General features: G+C 44.2%; 4 protein-coding genes across 4 annotated transcripts; 1 reads left to right on the top strand and 3 right to left on the bottom strand.

The window, feature by feature from the left end:
• Window positions 1-8628: 8628 nt before the first annotated feature.
• On the bottom strand, window positions 8629-9145 carry BCR41DRAFT_75955 (hypothetical protein). Its single transcript, XM_022031011.1, has one exon. It carries the CDS (start codon window positions 8987-8989, stop codon window positions 8717-8719), a length of 273 nt encoding a protein of 90 aa, XP_021886223.1. The 5' UTR covers window positions 8990-9145; the 3' UTR covers window positions 8629-8716.
• A 327-nt stretch (window positions 9146-9472) lies between these two features.
• BCR41DRAFT_331167 (acyl-CoA dehydrogenase/oxidase) lies at window positions 9473-12027 on the bottom strand (the record flags this gene model as incomplete). The annotated part of the gene is made up of 5 exons (XM_022021783.1): window positions 9473-10287; window positions 10410-11278; window positions 11390-11416; window positions 11541-11611; window positions 11698-12027. The coding sequence occupies 5 exons, from the start codon at window positions 12025-12027 to the stop codon at window positions 9473-9475; spliced, it is 2112 nt and encodes a 703-aa protein (XP_021886222.1).
• A 2329-nt stretch (window positions 12028-14356) lies between these two features.
• On the top strand, window positions 14357-17296 carry BCR41DRAFT_345487 (ATP synthase subunit alpha). The gene is made up of 4 exons (XM_022022728.1): window positions 14357-14494; window positions 15307-15364; window positions 15468-15637; window positions 15774-17296. The coding sequence occupies exons 1-4, from the start codon at window positions 14429-14431 to the stop codon at window positions 17118-17120; spliced, it is 1641 nt and encodes a 546-aa protein (XP_021886221.1). The 5' UTR covers window positions 14357-14428; the 3' UTR covers window positions 17121-17296.
• A 56-nt stretch (window positions 17297-17352) lies between these two features.
• Window positions 17353-18196, bottom strand: BCR41DRAFT_345486 (hypothetical protein). The gene has a single exon (XM_022022727.1). The coding sequence runs from the start codon at window positions 18085-18087 to the stop codon at window positions 17404-17406; it is 684 nt and encodes a 227-aa protein (XP_021886220.1). The 5' UTR covers window positions 18088-18196; the 3' UTR covers window positions 17353-17403.
• Window positions 18197-18233: the final 37 nt, after the last annotated feature.

Below are 18233 nucleotides of genomic sequence, written 5' to 3'. Positions count from 1 at the left end.
TCAGAGAAGAAGCGTATTGCCTCCTCTGCTTCCAACGAAGACAAAGTACTATGTCGAAGTATCGCTTCGGCATATTATGAGATCACTCGCTTATTTGAACGTCTGGGTCGCATGAACGATGCACAGAAAAGTGACAGAAAAGCAGAAAAGTGGGGATATATCCAAGGAAGTAACCCTATCAGCAACAACAACAGCTGTGGTCAGGAATATAGTGACATTAGTATCAGCAAAATGAAGGGGCTGATTAAAGTCGTGAGCACTTCAGCAATCCATAACATTGCAATAATTCCCACAGGAGTATTTGACCACGATGTAGCTCAGGTGGGCTTCAAGTGCAACCTCCCTCATCCGGATGCTCGCTTGAACGATACCCAGCAGCTCGCCTACTGCCTCAGCCTGCTTCCCACTGCACCTCAGCCGTTAAAAGGGCTCACAGCCCAGGAGCAAGAGTGGTCTTTGGCCAGGTCAGATGATTTGACTGAGCAAGACCGACTCCATAGCCTGGCTTCAGATGTGATTACAATGTTCATTCATGAGGGTATCAAGACCGAGGCTACTGTCGCTGAAGTTGTGATGCTGGCTCCAGTCCTCAACTATGACCAGTATAGGGCACTACTCATGGCTTTGGTCAATGGAATCAATCAGAACATCATGCTAGAGACTCATTTGCTCCAAGGGTTGGCCCAGTTGATGCAGCATGTCCCTCTTGGGTATCTTGATTCTGATGATCTGGTCAATACCCTCAATATGCTTGATTCTCACTTACGAGGAACGCATGGGCAGTCCAGTGATCACATTTATCGATTGTGTGTGTCAGTCTCGCATGTGCTCGATGCCATGGTCAATAGTCAAGTCAAGGGTCTGAAGCGAGGACAACTCCATGAGCCATTAGCAGCCTACTTGAAAGGACTAAAAAATAGTTCAGACCCTCATCTGGTGTATCATGCAGCCTATGCTTCTCAAGCTCTACTCTATATTCCAAACGATGAAACAACAATGCAATCCATGCTTCGACGTACATCAGCAGTGGCTCGAGGAGTGTTTGGAGTAGTGAGTGCAGTCAAAGGCTTGGACCTAAATGCCTTTATGGACGAATTGGCCGATATCCAGAAGAAGCTCCCATCTGTGGAAGATGCTATTGGCATGAGTCGGAGCGTGTGCAGTGGAGTAATCTCACTTTACAAGAGTGGAGCGGCATTCAGACAGAGTATGGAAGAAGGATTCAGCTTTGATAGCAAAACTGCGTGGTATCCAGCACTCCGTGGAACTGACACATTCCTCCAGTCAGGCGAGCTCACCAAGTTCAAGGCCCTTGCGTGTAAGGCACCCTGCCGACAAGATCTAGCATTCCAATGGGGGTTATGTCAGCGCTTAGCACGTATAGCAGTCAATTCAGAGTGGGCCGTGGAGGTACGTAAAGATGCGGTTAGTTTCCTTGGCGAGATTTACAAAAATGACAAAGACTGGGGTCACCATGTGGCGGTCAAACAGTGGATCCTTACTATACTGAAGGGATTAACCTCATTACCAAAGGAAGAGCTACAAGGTGAGCAGGCCCGATACCATATTTTAGTTAGATTGTGCGAAGAGAAGGTACTAATAGCATACTATATGCTCTAAATATGTTTTTTTTTTTTTTTTTTTTTTTTTTTTTAGCCGCGGAGTCACTTCTGGATGATCTTGCTATAGATGGAGATACCAACAAGCAACAAATGTACAGGGACTGTTTCAGCGAGTCAGCAACACAGTTCCCCTTCATTGCCGCGCTACCTCCGCCTGCATCCCCATCGTTGCTTGATCGTGTGCAGAATAAACCTGATGTTGAAGAGAGCCTGCGTCTACTTAAGCGACAGCGGATGGAAGCCAAAAACGAACGGGACTTTTACATTCAACAATATGCCAAAGCAAGTCCTCAAGCGAGTGATGAAAAACTGTTCTTGCTGATGGACAAAGTGAAAGAGTTCCTGGACAGCGATCAGAAAGTGTTACTTGTCCAGGGTAATTCAGGAGCAGGCAAGTCGACATTTAACCGCACTCTAGAGTCCACTCTGTGGGAAGCTTATCAAAAGAAGTATGGCCGGATCCCACTCTTTATCAATCTGCCATCGGTCGATGACCCTACTAAAGATATGGTCGCGAAACAGCTAAGAATGTACGACTTTACCGATGCACAAATCAAAGAACTGAAGATGACTCGGTCATTCATTTTGATCTGTGATGGATACGACGAGACCATGCAAACCAACAATCTGTATGTCACTAACCGCCTCAATCAGCCAGGCGAATGGGAATGTCAGTTGGTGATCAGCTGTCGTAGTGAGTATCTTGGGGTAGATTATCGAGATCGTTTCCAGCCTATCGACCGCAACCACCAAGTAGATGCTGGATTGTTTCAAGAAGCTATGATTGTACCATTCTCTGAGGCTCAGATTGATGACTATATCAAACAGTATGTTGGTTCTATGGACCTAATGTGGGATATAGAAGACTATCAGCGGGCACTCAAGATGGTACCCAGCCTGAAAGATCTTGTAAAGAACCCATTCATACTATCGCTATCACTGGAAGTATTGCCACGGATGGTGGATCCATATCAAGATATCTCTAAAACAGAGATCAAGCGCGTTACATTGTATGACAAGTTTGTAGAGTTGTGGCTCGAACGGAGCAAGAAGCGACTAGGCGAGATATTAGTGTCAGAGGATAAGAAGGTGTTCCGAACATTATGTGATGAAGGATTCGCACAGAATGGAATCAGATACTTGATAGAGCTAGCTGTGGCGATCTACAAGTATCAAGATGGCAACCCTGTGGTGGACTACTCTCCATCCAAACATAGGGATACATGGAAGGAGAAGTATTTTAGCAGAGAGAGCGAGAAGAATCTTCTTCGAGAAGCATCGCCCCTGAGCCGCACAGGTAACCAGTATCGATTTGTCCATCGGTCTATTCTGGAGTACTGCTTGGTGCGAGCGGTTTTTGAACCACAGGAAGCGATGAATAGAACCGTAAGCAGCAGGGAAGAAGAAGTGACATCGACACACCGTCGGCATAGTATCAGCTCTGTATTCAGTTTTGAGGCAGAAGAGAACCATGTGACTGAGCAAGAAATTAATTCGACCAGTCCAGACGAGACATCACCCTTGGTATGGAGGAGCTTTGTGAACGAGCCGTCTATTCTCCAGTTTCTTGAAGAACGTGCTCAACTGGAGCCACAGTTTAAACAACAACTATACGAGTACGTTGAACTGTCGAAGAGCGATGGCAAGTGGCGAGTAGCAGCAGCCAATGCAATGACGATCTTGATTCGAGCGAGGGAGCAATTCATTCAAGCAGACTTGCGAGGCATTCAGATCCCGGGAGCAGACCTTGACCATGGTATATTCGAATGTGCTCAACTACAAGGAGCAGATCTGAGAAAAGCCAGCCTTCGTAGTTGTTGGTTTCGAGAAGCAGACTTGAGTGAAGCAAAGATGTCAGGGGTACAGTTTGGAGAATGGCCACTTCTTCGCGAAAGAGGCGATGTATACAATGGATCATTTTCGCCTGATGGTAAGACATTAGCTGCAGCTGTGTACGATGGGCGCACCAACGAGGGCTACGTCAGCATTTATGATACATTGACATGGGAGAAGCGCCTTGCGCTAGAGGCCAATGTGCGCGGCTACAACTTCAAATACTCTCCGGATAGCCAACACATCGCCATATGGCATAACAAGAATACGGTTACCGTGTTTGATGCAACATCAGGCAAAATGATTCAAAGCTTGGATAACCATACAGACATTGTTAGACATGTGGCATACTCGCCAAGTGGTGATCGTCTCGCCTCTGCTTGCAAGGACGGGTCAGTACATTTGTGGGACGCAAGGTCTGGCAAGCTCCAATATACCTTGGAAGGCCACACTGGAGGGGCGACAAGTGTGATGTATTCACCTGATGGAAAGCAGATTGCAAGTGGAGGCGAAGACAAGACAGTACAGTTGTGGGATGTAGCATCAGGAAAGTTGATACTAAAGCTCCAGGGCTGCGGGCCTTGGATTGACCAAATCGTGTATTCGCCTGATAGCCAAGAACTCATCGCTCATGGTTTCAAAGCTCACTCATTAGATGTGTGGGATGTTAGATCTGGTCAGAAGAAGAAAGCCTTGACGCATAATTATGATTTCTATGGTGTCCAATATTCTCCTGATGGGAAACTTATGGCTTCGTTCTCCCGTAGAGAGGCATTTCAGTGGAATATGCAAACAGGAAAAGTCATCCATACTCTTACTGGCCATTCCAAATTCATTAGGAACTTAAAATATTCACCAAGTGGAGAACAGATAGCCACTTGTGGCGACGACAAGACAGTACGACTTTGGGATGTGCGATCAGGGCAACTGATCAACACCTTCTATGGCCACTCTAGCAATATATGGTGCGTAGCGTATTCACCCAACAGCCATCAGGTTGCATCATTCAGCGAAGACAGCACAGTACGCCTATGGGACGCGCAATCACGGCAGTCCAGCTACAGTTCATATGGTCATACAAAACTCATCATACACATAAAGTTGTCGCCAGATAGACAGCACATAGCTTCATGCAGCAATGACGGCACAGTGCGTATGTGGGATGGTGGTACAGGGCAGTGCATTCATGTCTTACAAAGCCTAGCACTCGACATCAAGTATTCGCCTAATGGTCAGCTGCTTGCCTCTTGTGGTCGCTCTAATGATCCGCGAGTTTACCTTTGGGATGCTCAAACAGGCCAACTTGTTCATACCTTGGAGTCAGAAGATCGGAGTGATGGCATCATAGCTTTTGATTTCTCACCCATTGACCATCAAATTGCCTGTGGTCACAATAAGGGGGGCGTGAGTGTATGGAACACGCGAACAGGACAATTAATCTACACTCTACAAGGGAATGGAAGTAGTGTGCAGTGCATGCTATTCTCACCCAATGGCCACCAAGTTGCTTGTTATAATGATGCCAAGATAATCAGAGTCTGGAGAACCCACTCCAGAGAGCTTCTATATGAGTTGACGGATGTGAGGTCGTATCTCTTCTATTTCGCTTATTCGCCCGACAGTCAGAGGATTGCATTAAACTCCTCAAACAAGGCAAAGCTGCAGCTACGGAGTGCAGAAACAGGGGAGCTCTGTTATGAAATGAATTTCAAGGAGGTTCAGGAAATGGTCGCATTTTCACCATCCAGCCGATTGATGATTATTGGAAGCGAAAGAGGGCTTATTAATGTGGTAGATGCTGGTTCAGGAACTATTTTACACACGCTTGAAGGACATACCGGGCGTATAAGGGTTATGTCTTATTCCTGTGATGGTCAGTACATTGCCTCATGCAGCCGCGACAAGACCGTAAGATTGTGGGATCCACAGACAGCTCAGTGCTTGACTGTTATCCCATTCGTAGGCGGGGATGTTTTAACTCTTGCATGGAATGTTTCCGAGGAAGGTTGCTTTTTGGTGACAGGATATCATGATGGCTCTGTCAGGATGTGGCAAATTGTCAAAAAGGAGGATGGCCAATGTCATGTCCGCTTGAAGTGGAGTACGAGACAATCAGTTCTTAACGCTGCTGATGCAAGCATTCGAAATGTTACTGGTCTGTGCGAAGTGAATAGAAAGCTATTGGAACAACTTGGAGCTATCGTCGATATAGGACGGTCTTCGATTTCCCAAGGGATAAGCCATGAGACCAAGAAAAAGACATCAATGGAGCCTGAAGTCAAAGCACTGGATAGTGAGGCTTTGGATACAAACTCAAATAGGAGCACTTCCAAGGCAAGACCATTGATCGCTAAAAGTGAAGTACCCAAGGGATGTCAATTCATTTGCAACAAGTGTAGTGAATGCAGCGAGTGTGAGGTTGCGCATTTTATCATAAACGGCTCGAATGATTGTATCGATAGTTCTGGTCAACATCATAGGGAGGATACCATGCATGTTGATCTAATGGAGTAAAACTACCTTATTCTGTCATTTTTTTTATATTGATTTTACAATAAAAATCACCATATCATATTGGTAAGATGTGAGGGGGTTGGATCCTTCATTGATGTCTAATCTTGCCCAAATAATACAGACAGACATCTTGTAATAGGTTCATTGTGGTATGCACTAAGTAATCAAAACGCTCTGAAGTATTCGAGGATTTTGTTATGAGCGATCGCTATTAGTAGTCAGTAAAGGCCAGTTTGAATGGTTAATGGCTCTCCCATCTTCTTTTTATTAACAAAAAAAAAAAAAAAAAAAAAAAAAAAAAGAAGACTGATCAAAGTTCATTCTCCAGCAAACCCTTCTCTCTCACAATTGGATCATTAAAAGTCGAGTATTAATTTCTATTACATCGATGAAGCCTGGTAAAAATTTTGAGTGTATCACAATGTCTCTGACGTCTTGTTTTCCGTAACATGCATCCGTTATCCAAAGCCATTCGTCCATCTTCTAGCAATTCTCGTAGAGAGAGTGAGCCGAATTACAACGCGGGACATTCAGCTGTCATAGCTCTGTCATTTGTATAAGAAGTGCTGCTATGTCCTCGTCCTTTATGTTGACGTTCCGTAATGAAAGATGTGTCAAATAAAAGCTGTCCAGTGATTTGAAAAGACATTGACTTATAGAAATACTCGAGCCTACTTGAGCTGGATCCGAAGAACAAAAGGTGACTCCGAGCTGAGATAATCCGGGGCGTTTTCTAATCAAAATACAGACAACTCAATTGTGTATATGGGTAAGGATTAATTATCCGCATTTTAATGAATTCGTCAATGTCATCGTTGCACAAAAGGAAGTTGGTTGGGGATCGAGGGATGGAAAAGCATTCTAAAGGCAAACGTTTGGCTTTCTTCCAAAGCTGGATGAAGAGGTGGACAGTTGTGACATCAATAGTGCTCTCCAAAGTCTTGCGAAACTAAATTTCTATCAGAGAATCTGGTGATTGAAGAACTATGGTTTTTGATAAGGATTAATAGCTCGACAGATCTCTTTTTATGTCCGTGAACTTGAGACGATCACATCCTTGCAATGACATGTAATCCACATCGGAGGAAAGCAATGAAATGTGTGAATCTAATGCTTCGCCTTCAAAATAAACAGTCCAGCCAGGAACGACTATTTTTTTATATAACAACTTGACAAATTTACATCACGAAAATTTTGGAGACGCATAGAGTTTTGATTGAGAGAATTGGTAGAAATGGGGATGATTAGTGGGATCTCTAAGGATTCTGTTGAATCATGTTCATACGGATACGAAGAGTTGAGTAGGAGCAAGAATGTAATTCTGAAAAAAGCAATGTGTAAATTAATTAATTCATAGGTGAAAGACTGAAGGGCGGTGGGCTCACGTGCTCTTCAATAAAACTGAATTATCAGTGCTATGGTCCAGAAGAAGGACGCTCAAATGGGAACAATACTTTCGCTCGTTAATCTCTCCCATTTATTCCGGGTTATTATAGACCAATTGTTGATCCTTGCCATGACAAGGTTGGCTTGAGAATCAACTGACAGATGACGAAGTTTGGTATATTTGTATCCATGGATCAATACCCTCACAATCCACAAATCTAATTGATCTAATATGCAGGAAAAGGATGTTTCGGAAGTGAGCACAAGACGCGCATCTCTATCAGATTTAAAGTTTCAAGCTGTGCAATCAACCTCTTGAGCAATCCTTCCTTTTTTTATTTTTTATTTTTTTGCATTCATTTGTTCTCCAGCTGTCGGACAACACTGCCCTTCTATACATTTGCAGCTCTACTAGTCACCACAACTCGCACACTCTGGACACGGCTTCAAGTAGTGTTTCGTCCTGCGCCACTTTCGCACTTTCGATTTGTAGCGTTTAAAGGAGACAGATCCTTTGCTTTAACTGAACAAATAGTGTAAAAAATACGCCCAATGACCTTGTGACTGTGGGAAAGAACATTCATTCTCTCTTTCATACATCATTCATTCATTCCTGCCATGACCATTACCATTACCTCCCCTTTTTTTTTTTTTTTTCTTTTTTTTCTTTCTCTTGAACTTTACTACACTTCCTGTCAACGACAACTCACTTAAAAAAAACATACCAAAGTCCCTCTTGCTCTCACGTTATTATACAACCCTTTTTTTACCTTGTATCTTCTTTTAGTATCTTTGCTCATTGATTCTTTTGGTCCATCCTTAATTGATTATCCTTTTTCTTTCAATTCAATTTTCGTGCCAGTACACAGGATAGACATGCACAAATATATCGCCCTGTCAACATACCTTTTACTTCAATGTTCAGTATTCGTATCTAGCGCGCTTGAAATTACAAATCCTAATGCGGACACAGTATGGTTTCCTGGGACAACATATGATATTGTGGTACAAGATGACCACACAGACGTCTCGGTTGAAAGCTGGCAGGTGGATCTCTTGGTATTAGGTGTGTGCGATGGCATCTGTCTACACGATGGCGTTGTGGCTAGAATAGCGAAGGAATATGAAACTACCTCATCACTCAAGTTCACCGTCCCCACTGACCTTACCCAACATGGAAAGGTAAGTGTTATACTAATAATCATTGTTGTCGCCACCTTAATTACGCTAGTAACTAGCGCATCTTTTGTAACTTTTTTTTTTTTTTTTTTTTTTTTAATCTACTAAATTTTCATCAAAGGGCTTCGTGGTTCAGTTCTCGAACGCAGGCTGGATACCGATTTACCAATCAGGGATTTTTACTATTGAGAAAACTGAGAACGAGCGACTAAATGATCAAAGCTTTCAAGCTCGGTTACACTCAAACGGCTTTCGGGTCGACGACGAGTCTCCACAGCAACTATGGGCACGGGACATGGCATCAGATGTAGAAGGGCGCAAAACCGAGAACGCAGCACCATATGTTCTTCCAGCCGTCTTGGCCACCACCATGGTCCTAGGTTTCTCCTGTGTATTTGCTTACTTTCTGATCTGAATCCTTTCCCTTGGCGTACAGCAAAATCTATTAAAGTCATAAAGGTTCCACATCAAGCTAAGAGATTTGTTTCGGACCGAGCTGCGTAACGACGCAGCATGAGCCTAATCAATAAATTTTTTATGCGTTTTATGCTCTTCCAAAAATGACCAGACCACAATGATAGGCCCCTTCAACCCTCCTCGACACATGATATTTACAATCCTTATCGAGAAAAAAATCATCAAGTGTGGACTTTTGAAGACGCTCCTTCTGTATATCCCTTGCAGACTGCAATGCTTTTTTTTTTTTGTCATCGAACAGAGCTCTTGTGTGTCGTGATCCTGGAATTGCTAGAACAGCGCACCATCACTAGTCAATTTTTCGGATTGACTGAGTATCCCGGATACCAAGATCATAATAAGTAACGAGAACGAAAGAAAGAAGTCTTTAATATGATCTAGTGATCTTTGTTAAATAAAAAGTGATAAAAATCAGCTATAGTAAAAAAACCTATATAAATGGCTGCTAATCGCAACAATACCTAGAACAATTTTTTTTTTTCTTTACTTCCTAAAGTTTTAGGATTCCCATTCAAACGGCGGCCCTCTGCAAAAAGGTCCTTCAGAACTTCATCAAAGCCCAAGACACCCCCGTTCTTACCCTTATCAACAAGGGTCATTCCATATTTGGCCCACTCATAGAGCGATTCGTAGGCACGTCCATCATACCGTCCAATGGCAGAATTGAGTTGGTTGTCCGAGAAATCATACGCATCTACGAGCCCGATCAACTCGTATCTCAACAGGTCAATTAACTGCTCACGACGGTCTTTGCACCAGGCTTTTTGTTGCCTGGAGACATATCCATCTTCCATGAAATCGCCGGCTTGTTCCAACAGGCGATGGATACTGTGCAACTCGAAGAGCATCTTGAGAACAGGCAAGTAACCTTTGGTCACATCACCACCCTTTCGATGAATAGCCTGTTCCTCTTTCTGAATAGCCTCGTAAAAGTTACGGACTAGCATGCCTTCACCATGAGCTCTGGATAACTCGACCATTCGAACTTGAGATTTAGCCATAGCCTCCTCTCCAGCTCCGTCCTTGGTAATACGGGCCAGGACTTCTTGAAGAACGCGGGTCTCACGATGCCAGAATGCAGCGATTAAAGCCTCGCCACTGATGGGCTGTCCTGGGACAATGATGGATTTCTCTTGCTCCATAATGTTTTCGTCACCTTTTTGAAGAGCAGATCGCAAGCCAGCAGGGACCGAAGACAGATCTTTGGTTTCGAGGGCTTGAAGGGCTGTCTTAAGCAACCAGCGAGAAGTTTGAAGGTGCAAGATTGTATTTTCACCTAACCAAATATTTGTGAATATGAGAAGAGTAGAAAGAAAAAAATAAAAATAAAAAAGACAGCTTCAAATGGATAGAGTTTATAAATGATAGAAAAGCGATAAAGAATGAAGGGCCTTTTACCTTCCACGGTTACATCCTGTAGGGCTGTGGTCAAGACATCAACCATTCCTCCGCACCAAGCATAACCATGTCCTCCGCAGGAACGACGTGCGTCCTCCATATGAGCAGTAGCCAAGTCCGAGATCAAGGCCTTCAAGCCTGAAGAAGTTGCATGGACCACAGCCATTAGGCCTAGTTCCCCTTGGACCATGTTCTTCAAGTTGCGCTGATGCATATCCGTCATAACTTGACCGGTCATCAACATTGCATAGCTCAAGGCCAATGAGGTCGTTAATCGGAAGCGTTGCATACCATGATCAATAACCTTGACCTCTTCGCCCTTTTGAGATGGAATACGGTCTCCACCTTGAAGACGGATCATGGAATACCGGATGGCGACCGTCAAGGACTGACCTAGTGCGGAACCTGCATTCTTGACAATGTAGGCCCGGGTGGCCACCATGGTTGAATAATTCATCTTTGCGTTCTTGGCAGGTTCGTACTTGCCATCACGAGTGACTCTGGAGTTGCGCATCATCATTTGGTCGCGTGGGATTCGGACTCTATTAATTCGTAAGAAACCATTATCGACGGTGTTGAACCCGATTTTGGGGCCTAAATTACCCAATTCAATACCGGGCATTTCAGCATGGGTTCCAGCAGTACGGATCTGTAATAAGAAGGGGTGTACACCATAATCTTTGCCATGAAGGATCAAGCGAGCGTAGATGGCACAATGAGTACTGGTTTGGGCGAGAGCACCAGGCCACCATTTCATAGAATTGAGCGTTGGTGTATTAATTTCAAATTCGTCTGTCTCGGGGATGTAGGTGGCGGTTGTTTCAAGCTTGCGAAGATTGCTTCCGTGAGCGATTTCAGTCTGAACATAACTGAAAGGAAAAAAGAAGGTACGGAGATATGGAAGAAAACATTTAGTAACGTTAGGACCAAGAACAATGCACAGTAATTTCAAAAGATATTGCAGATACAGTAACACTTACCATCCAAAAATCTCGTAATTTTGAGCTCTATTTGATCATATGAAAGATGAAGAATGAAAAAAAAAAAAAAAAAAAAAAAAAAATTCTTAGACTAGTAACTTTGCAAAGCACGGTATGGCAGGAAGCTGGAAAAATAGTGTTTTTTTCTTACTTGGGAAGCCAAATCCTTTGCTGTTCGTCCGTGAGTTGGGTTTTGAGGGTAGGGATGAAAAGTGCCTCATGCTAAAGTGCAGAGGTATTAAGATGAGTTGTAAGTATTTTCAGGTACTGGTCATCAGTGTTCCTACCAGTTCCAGAATTATTATTACCAAGAACTGGGGAGTCCAGTCACCGATCAGCATCATGGCCATCATCATATCATCATCAGACCAATTGTTCTGCTTGCGCATCTCAACCAATTTTGCTGCCTTTTCTAAAGATCGGACGTATTGACGTTCACGGCTCAAAAAGGGTTTATCCGCGTTAGAGAAGACGGGGTGTTGTTCGACCAGACCCCGGATATGGCGTCGCTTCTCAAAGTTCTCGCCATACAAGAACTGAGAGAGTGACTCAACATTGAATGAGACAAGTGCACGCTCTGAGCTTAGACTAGACACTGTCTTGGAGTGGTCAGAAAGTGGGGGAATGAATGGAGGCATTGTTTGAGAATAGAAAGAATGGAGCGATGGAGGGTAATGGATAAGAAATGAATGCAGTAAGGTAGGATGGGCAAGAGAAGAAGAAGGATAGAAGGGGAAGGAAAAAGGAGGAAGAAGAAGAAAGAAGGGGAACTAAAGGCCATCACCTCCAACATAAACTTTAACTGTGTCAATGTGTGGAGCAGAGATCCGTTGTTCGCTCTTTTTGGTTAGTCCTTTTTTTCAACTACGAGAATTTTGTTAAACAAAGCATATTTCTATTTGAAAGATCTAACCAAAAAGAGCGCAGCACAGATCTCTGGCGTGGAGTGTTGGATAGAGCAATCAATGGCTCGAACTATCACAAAAACCTCAAAACCGGGTGAAACTGTAGGTGGCAGCGCCTAAAACAAATTCATACGCCAACCATCTCTCAACTCCGTGTTGCGACGTCCGTTCATAGCCGGACAGGGTGTTTCAGCTCTACCATGATTTGTGAGTGGGGTAAAAGAGGTAAAAATGTGTTGATGGCGAAGACATCTTCTTCCATCACTTAAGGGGGAGGAGGATATAGACCGTTATGGTACTGGGCCACTGGGATCCTTATATCCAGATAGACTACATGCAGTCATTTCCCTATTCAAGAAAGAGGCGAAGTTGGTCCCCCACACGTCTAAATATCAATCCATTTTTTCAATCATTTAGTCAGATGTCCTCTTGCGAGTAAGAATGGCATTAAAATTTGTGGGTTCAAAGAAGCCTCTTTACGATTACGAGGGAGTCTCTATTGAAAGCCCTGCTCGGTGGACAGCCAAAAGATCTCAAGGATTGCTTGAAGTATACGTTTAAATCGTGGAAGGACGCATTGAGACATTCCGCGGATCACCTAGGAGAGTTGATGTATCGGTTATTGTTCAGTAAGAATCTTAATTAGACTCGCAGTGTATGCCTTCCCAACCCCAGCTCTCAAATGCCACCTGATCGAGCCCTACTTAACCTCGACAATGATTTCAATAGCCAAATGGAGAAATTACGCCGCGCCGGTAAAGCAGCATTTCTTGGAGCTAAAAATGATTTTAAAAGTTTATTAAGTCCCGTCTAAAGAGTCCCATAGAGCAGAGATCCAATATCGATAACGGCACTGAGTAGGAAAAGTACTTATTGAGAGGCTCGATTGTGACGAATGGCTACGAACTAAAGACTCTAGGGCGCTCTCTGGAGCAGACAGCAAAGCCAACCTCATCCGAAAAAAATACCAGACACCACACGGTCGAAGCTACAAGACGTCAAGCAGATGCTGGGAGGCGCTGCTAGCGTTGACGAGGTTATTAAGGATTAGAATCAACCGGTAGTAGTCGGGATTGACCCAGAGATCAAAAGTACTGCGGCCTGCTTTGTAATGAGCTTAGACAATGCCATTCATTCAGTAAACATCACTACATCACAAAGGTCCCACGCTTACCTAACTAGAAAGTGCCTTCGGGATCTTGAAGGTGCGAAGAGGAAGGCGGGAATAGATGTGATTGAAAGCAAGATTAAAGCCATCGAACCCCCTATATCAGAAGCTGGGCAGCAAGAGAGTCCGCGGGAGCATTTACAACAGTCTATTGAGCTTCACATTCACTCTGTTCTTCTGGTTTAAGGGCCGCATAGGGATTTCTATGCACCACAATGGTCAAAATCAAACGGTTTCATCTCAGGTAGGCACTGACAGCTATTGAGAACAAAGGAATCGATAGAACAGTGGTTGCAGCAGGGTGTAAAGGAAAGTCATCAAAGGGCCCCATTCAGTTACTGTTTGTCATGGGTGATAGTGAGTTTGCTTTATTTCTCTCCTTATAAAAAAGGTAATAGCAACAACTTGGATCACACGCTTATTAAAAGAAAACAGCAGCGACCAAGTTATTTTATATTGGTGATAGGTAAAACCATTTTGGCTGAATATCCTGTGTGCTGATGAATGGCACACTTCGATGGTGTGCTGCAGATGCAAAAACGTTGGAAACTTAGTTGGTCGCGTCATCGTATGTCGCAGTTCCCACTAGGAGACAACATAGCTCGGGTGACAGACACATCACCTGATTATACATCAAGTATGGCCTCCTGAACTATGCCGGCCGTAAAACTCGCGCTTCGTGCAGAAGCGACATAGCTTTATAGCAATACTAGATTTATGGTGCGCGGAAGTGGGCTAGTAGGCATTAAAGTTCTTGCATGAATTTTTCTGATTGGGCAGCTTCCCTCAATTGCCAATTCTCTAAATGCACAAAAAATAAAGAGTGACGTTGCAACTTTCTGTTTTGGCCCGGAAGAGGAGAGACAAATCTCATCGAAAGCGTTTTTGTATATCCTACCTTACTTTGTAACGAGATTCATCTCTTCCTCCTTTATCCTCTCCCCTCTCCCATCACGCATCATCACCATGCTTAGATCTCTCAGCCGCGCTGCTCGCCCCGCTGCCATCGCCTTGGCTCGCAGCTCCCCCGTGGTATGTATCTCTTCTTCACCCAACCGCTCACTTTTACCTCGACTCTCACATCCAATTATTCATTCTCGTTACCACGCTTGCAACTATGATTTGTCTCTTTCTCTCTTTTTCTCCCGCAATCACCCCTAATGGACTCTCCAACTCTCGTCGCCACCAATAATCCTCTCAACATAACCATTGTACACTTAATCTTATTTCGGTTTACGCATCACTCTTTATGTACTTTTGCTTCATCCGTTATAATCATACCTTCGAGTATTCTCGTCATCTGACCAGGAGCATCACGCTCTGAGACAGGCACTTTGATTGATCACCTAACATTTGTTGACCTAAATCATCATATCAACTACACTCATTGTCTTGTAATATTCTACTTAACTGAGTGAAATATCTCTTCTTCCAAAGTCCAGTACATCCGTATTGATGATAACGTTCGTCAATGTGACTCTATTGTGCCTGAGGAAAAAAACATCGTCTTTTACGCTGTGATCATAATATGGACCCAATTGAGCGATCACAACACATTACGAATTTAACAATGACTAGTGAAATGAAATCAGTGTAGCCCATTCTGGTTGCATGTTGCTCACATCATTCTCTCTGGAGCCATATTGGTTCATCCGTTGATGGATCTCTCGATCGGGACCAGTCGGATCTCCAAAATATACAGGGCTCGATCTGAGCGATCAGCAAATTTTACATTCATCCACATACGACTCTCTCCCTCTTTTTCCACGCAACACGCGCTTTTTTACTAGTGGATACTGATATTGAGCAAATTTACACTTTTATAACTTGTTTATTGTCGATAGGTTCGCGCCAATGTCGGTGCCTTCTCTGCCATCCGCAACTATGCCACCGCCAAGCCTGGTATGTAACCTTTTATTTTTATTATTTTTATTGCGTATTAGAGCAGTGTTCTTTATATGTACGATTCATTCTCAACTTAAACATTATATGTAAACTATCATAGCCACTTCTGAGGTCACCTCGATCCTTGAGGATCGCATCAACGGCCTCAACTCATCCGTCGATATCCAGGAGACCGGTCGTGTCTTGTCCATTGGAGACGGTATTGCCCGTGTTTATGGTTTGAAGAACTGCCAGGCCGAGGAGATGGTTGAATTCTCCAGCGGTGTCAAGGTAAAAAGCAAGCTTATATACTTGGAAAGGCGTAACTCGAGTGCAAATCAGAAATGCACGCTTAGTATGAACTAGACGTGACACGATCATTGGATCATTGACAAATATATTGTTTTGCTTTTAATGCTTTATATAGGGTATGGCCATGAACTTGGAAGCCGACAACGTCGGTATTGTCGTCTTCGGTAACGATCGTCTCATTCGTGAGGGTGATACCGTCAAGCGTACTGGTAACATTGTTGATCTTCCCGTCGGTGAGGCTCTTTTGGGCCGTGTCATTGATGCTCTCGGTAACCCCATCGATGGCAAGGGTCCCATTGCCGCTACTGAGCGTCGCCGTGCTCAGGTCAAGGCCCCCGGTATTCTCCCTCGTGAGTCCGTCCGTGAGCCTATGTTGACTGGTATCAAGTGTATTGACTCCATGGTCCCTGTCGGACGTGGTCAGCGTGAGTTGATTATTGGAGATCGTCAGACCGGAAAGACCTCTGTTGCTTTGGATACCATCCTTAACCAGAAGAAGTGGAACGACGGCACTGATGAAGTCAAGAAGTTGTACTGTGTGTACGTCGCTGTCGGTCAGAAGCGTTCCACTGTCGCCCAGTTCGTCCAGACCCTTGAGGAGAATGATGCCATGAAGTACTCTGTTGTCGTTGCTGCCACTGCCTCTGAGGCTGCTCCTCTTCAGTACCTCGCTCCTTTCTCTGGATGCGCTGTCGGAGAGTACTTCCGTGATAACGGCAAGCACTCCTTGATCGTTTTCGATGATCTTTCCAAGCAGGCCGTTGCTTACCGTCAGATGTCTCTTTTGCTTCGTCGTCCCCCAGGTCGTGAGGCCTACCCCGGAGATGTCTTCTATCTTCACTCCCGTCTTTTGGAGCGTTCTGCCAAGATGAACCGCAAGCTCGGTGGTGGTTCCATGACTGCCCTTCCCATTATTGAGACTCAGGGAGGAGATGTGTCTGCTTACATTCCCACCAATGTCATTTCCATTACTGATGGACAGATCTTCTTGGAGGCTGAGTTGTTCTTCAAGGGTATCCGTCCCGCCATTAACGTCGGTCTTTCCGTCTCCCGTGTCGGATCTCACGCTCAGACCAAGTCCATGAAGAAGATTGCTGGTTCCATGAAGTTGTACCTTGCTCAATATCGTGAGGTCGCTGCCTTCGCCCAGTTTGGTTCCGATTTGGATGCTTCCACCCAGTTCTTGTTGAACCGTGGTGCCCGTCTTACAGAGTTGCTCAAGCAGCCTCAGTACAAGCCTCTCCCTGTTGAGCACCAGGTCGCTATCGTCTTTGCTGGTGTCAATGGTTTCCTTGACAAGATCCCTGTCAACCGTGTTGGCGAGTACGAGCGTCAGTTCATTCCTCATTTGGTCTCTAACCACAAGGATCTCCTCGAGGAGATCCGCAAGTCTGGTGATCTGAGCGCCGAGTCCTTCGCCAAGCTTAAGGATATTACCACTGAGTTCACCAAGAACTTTTAAGTAACGCAAAGAAAAGAAGAAAACAAAGAGAAATACATCTATCTGTTCAATAAATTCATCCGTTTTTTTTACCTCTCTTTCAATATCAACCTCTTTTTTTTTGTTCACCGCTATAAGAAAGAAAAGAAAAAAGGATAGAGCCTCAACTCTGAGTGTGTTGAGTGCATAAGAGAGAAAATTAAAAAAGAAAAAAAATACGTTATATTTATTGAATGATAATAGATAGTACGAAATGGGAAAGAAGTAGCAATACAGTCATGTACAAAATGGGGACATGGTTTTTTTATAAGAGACCAATGTCAGCAGCCAATTGGAGCTTGGCGCAGAGATTGACCCAGAGATTAATCCAGGCCTTGATATGGGCATCAATTTTGGCGGAAATGAAGATACGAGCACGAATGGCAGCAGTTGCAATACCGGCATTGAGGGTGAGTTCACGAATAATAATCTTAGCACGAGCATGGATATGGATAGGAAGTTTAACCTTGAGCTCGACAAACAAATTATCAAGGCAAACATCAATCTCAGCATTGACAGCAACGACGATGTTATGGGCGTTTCGCTTGATACACTCATTTTCAAGGAGAGGGCAGAGGTTGAGGACGACTCTGGAGACGATGGCTCTGATGGGAACAAGGACAGTGGCCTTGACGGCAGCATCGACATAGAGCTTGATATCAGCATCGAGTTTGGCCTTCACATTGAGGCTGATCTTTTCAACATCTATAGTGGTGGTGAGGAGACCGCCAAGAACGACGACTTTGGCATTGGCTTCGATGTTGACATCAGCGCAGACGTCGGCGGTGATCTTGGCCGCGACATCAGCCATGATCTTTGTTTGAGCGCCGACAAAGATGCCGATAACAGCGTCCAAGTTATCACGGGGCGTTATCAACGCAGGAGCAGCCTGAGCGGCAGAGAAGACACTGAGGGCCAAGACGGCGGGAACAAAGGAAAAGATTCTCATTTTCAGTTAATAAAGACGGGGAAAGGAGAGGTTACTGTGGAAGAGGCCGTGGAAGCTGTAAAGACTGTTGTGGGATGGAGAAAAAATAAATTGGATGAAGGATTTGTTTTTATATCTTTTTTTCTTTTTTTTTTTAGAAGAAGATC

This window comes from Lobosporangium transversale (genome assembly GCF_002105155.1).
Source record: "Lobosporangium transversale strain NRRL 3116 chromosome Unknown BCR41scaffold_2, whole genome shotgun sequence".
Lineage (NCBI taxonomy): Eukaryota > Fungi > Mortierellomycota > Mortierellomycetes > Mortierellales > Mortierellaceae > Lobosporangium > Lobosporangium transversale.
Note: the sequence above shows the minus strand (reverse complement) of the source record. Positions and strands in the feature narration are given on the sequence as shown.

Excerpts from the sequence above, each read along its gene's own strand:
- BCR41DRAFT_75955 (XM_022031011.1), bottom strand. The coding sequence starts at position 8,989 with ATGACTTTAATAGATTTTGCTGTACGCCAAGGGAAAGGATTCAGATCA.
- BCR41DRAFT_345487 (XM_022022728.1), top strand. The coding sequence starts at position 14,429 with ATGCTTAGATCTCTCAGCCGCGCTGCTCGCCCCGCTGCCATCGCCTTG. Across the intron at positions 14,495-15,306 it reads TGGCTCGCAGCTCCCCCGTG|GTTCGCGCCAATGTCGGTGC; the intron begins GTATGTATCTCT and ends TATTGTCGATAG. Across the intron at positions 15,365-15,467 it reads CTATGCCACCGCCAAGCCTG|CCACTTCTGAGGTCACCTCG; the intron begins GTATGTAACCTT and ends AAACTATCATAG.
- BCR41DRAFT_345486 (XM_022022727.1), bottom strand. The coding sequence starts at position 18,087 with ATGAGAATCTTTTCCTTTGTTCCCGCCGTCTTGGCCCTCAGTGTCTTC.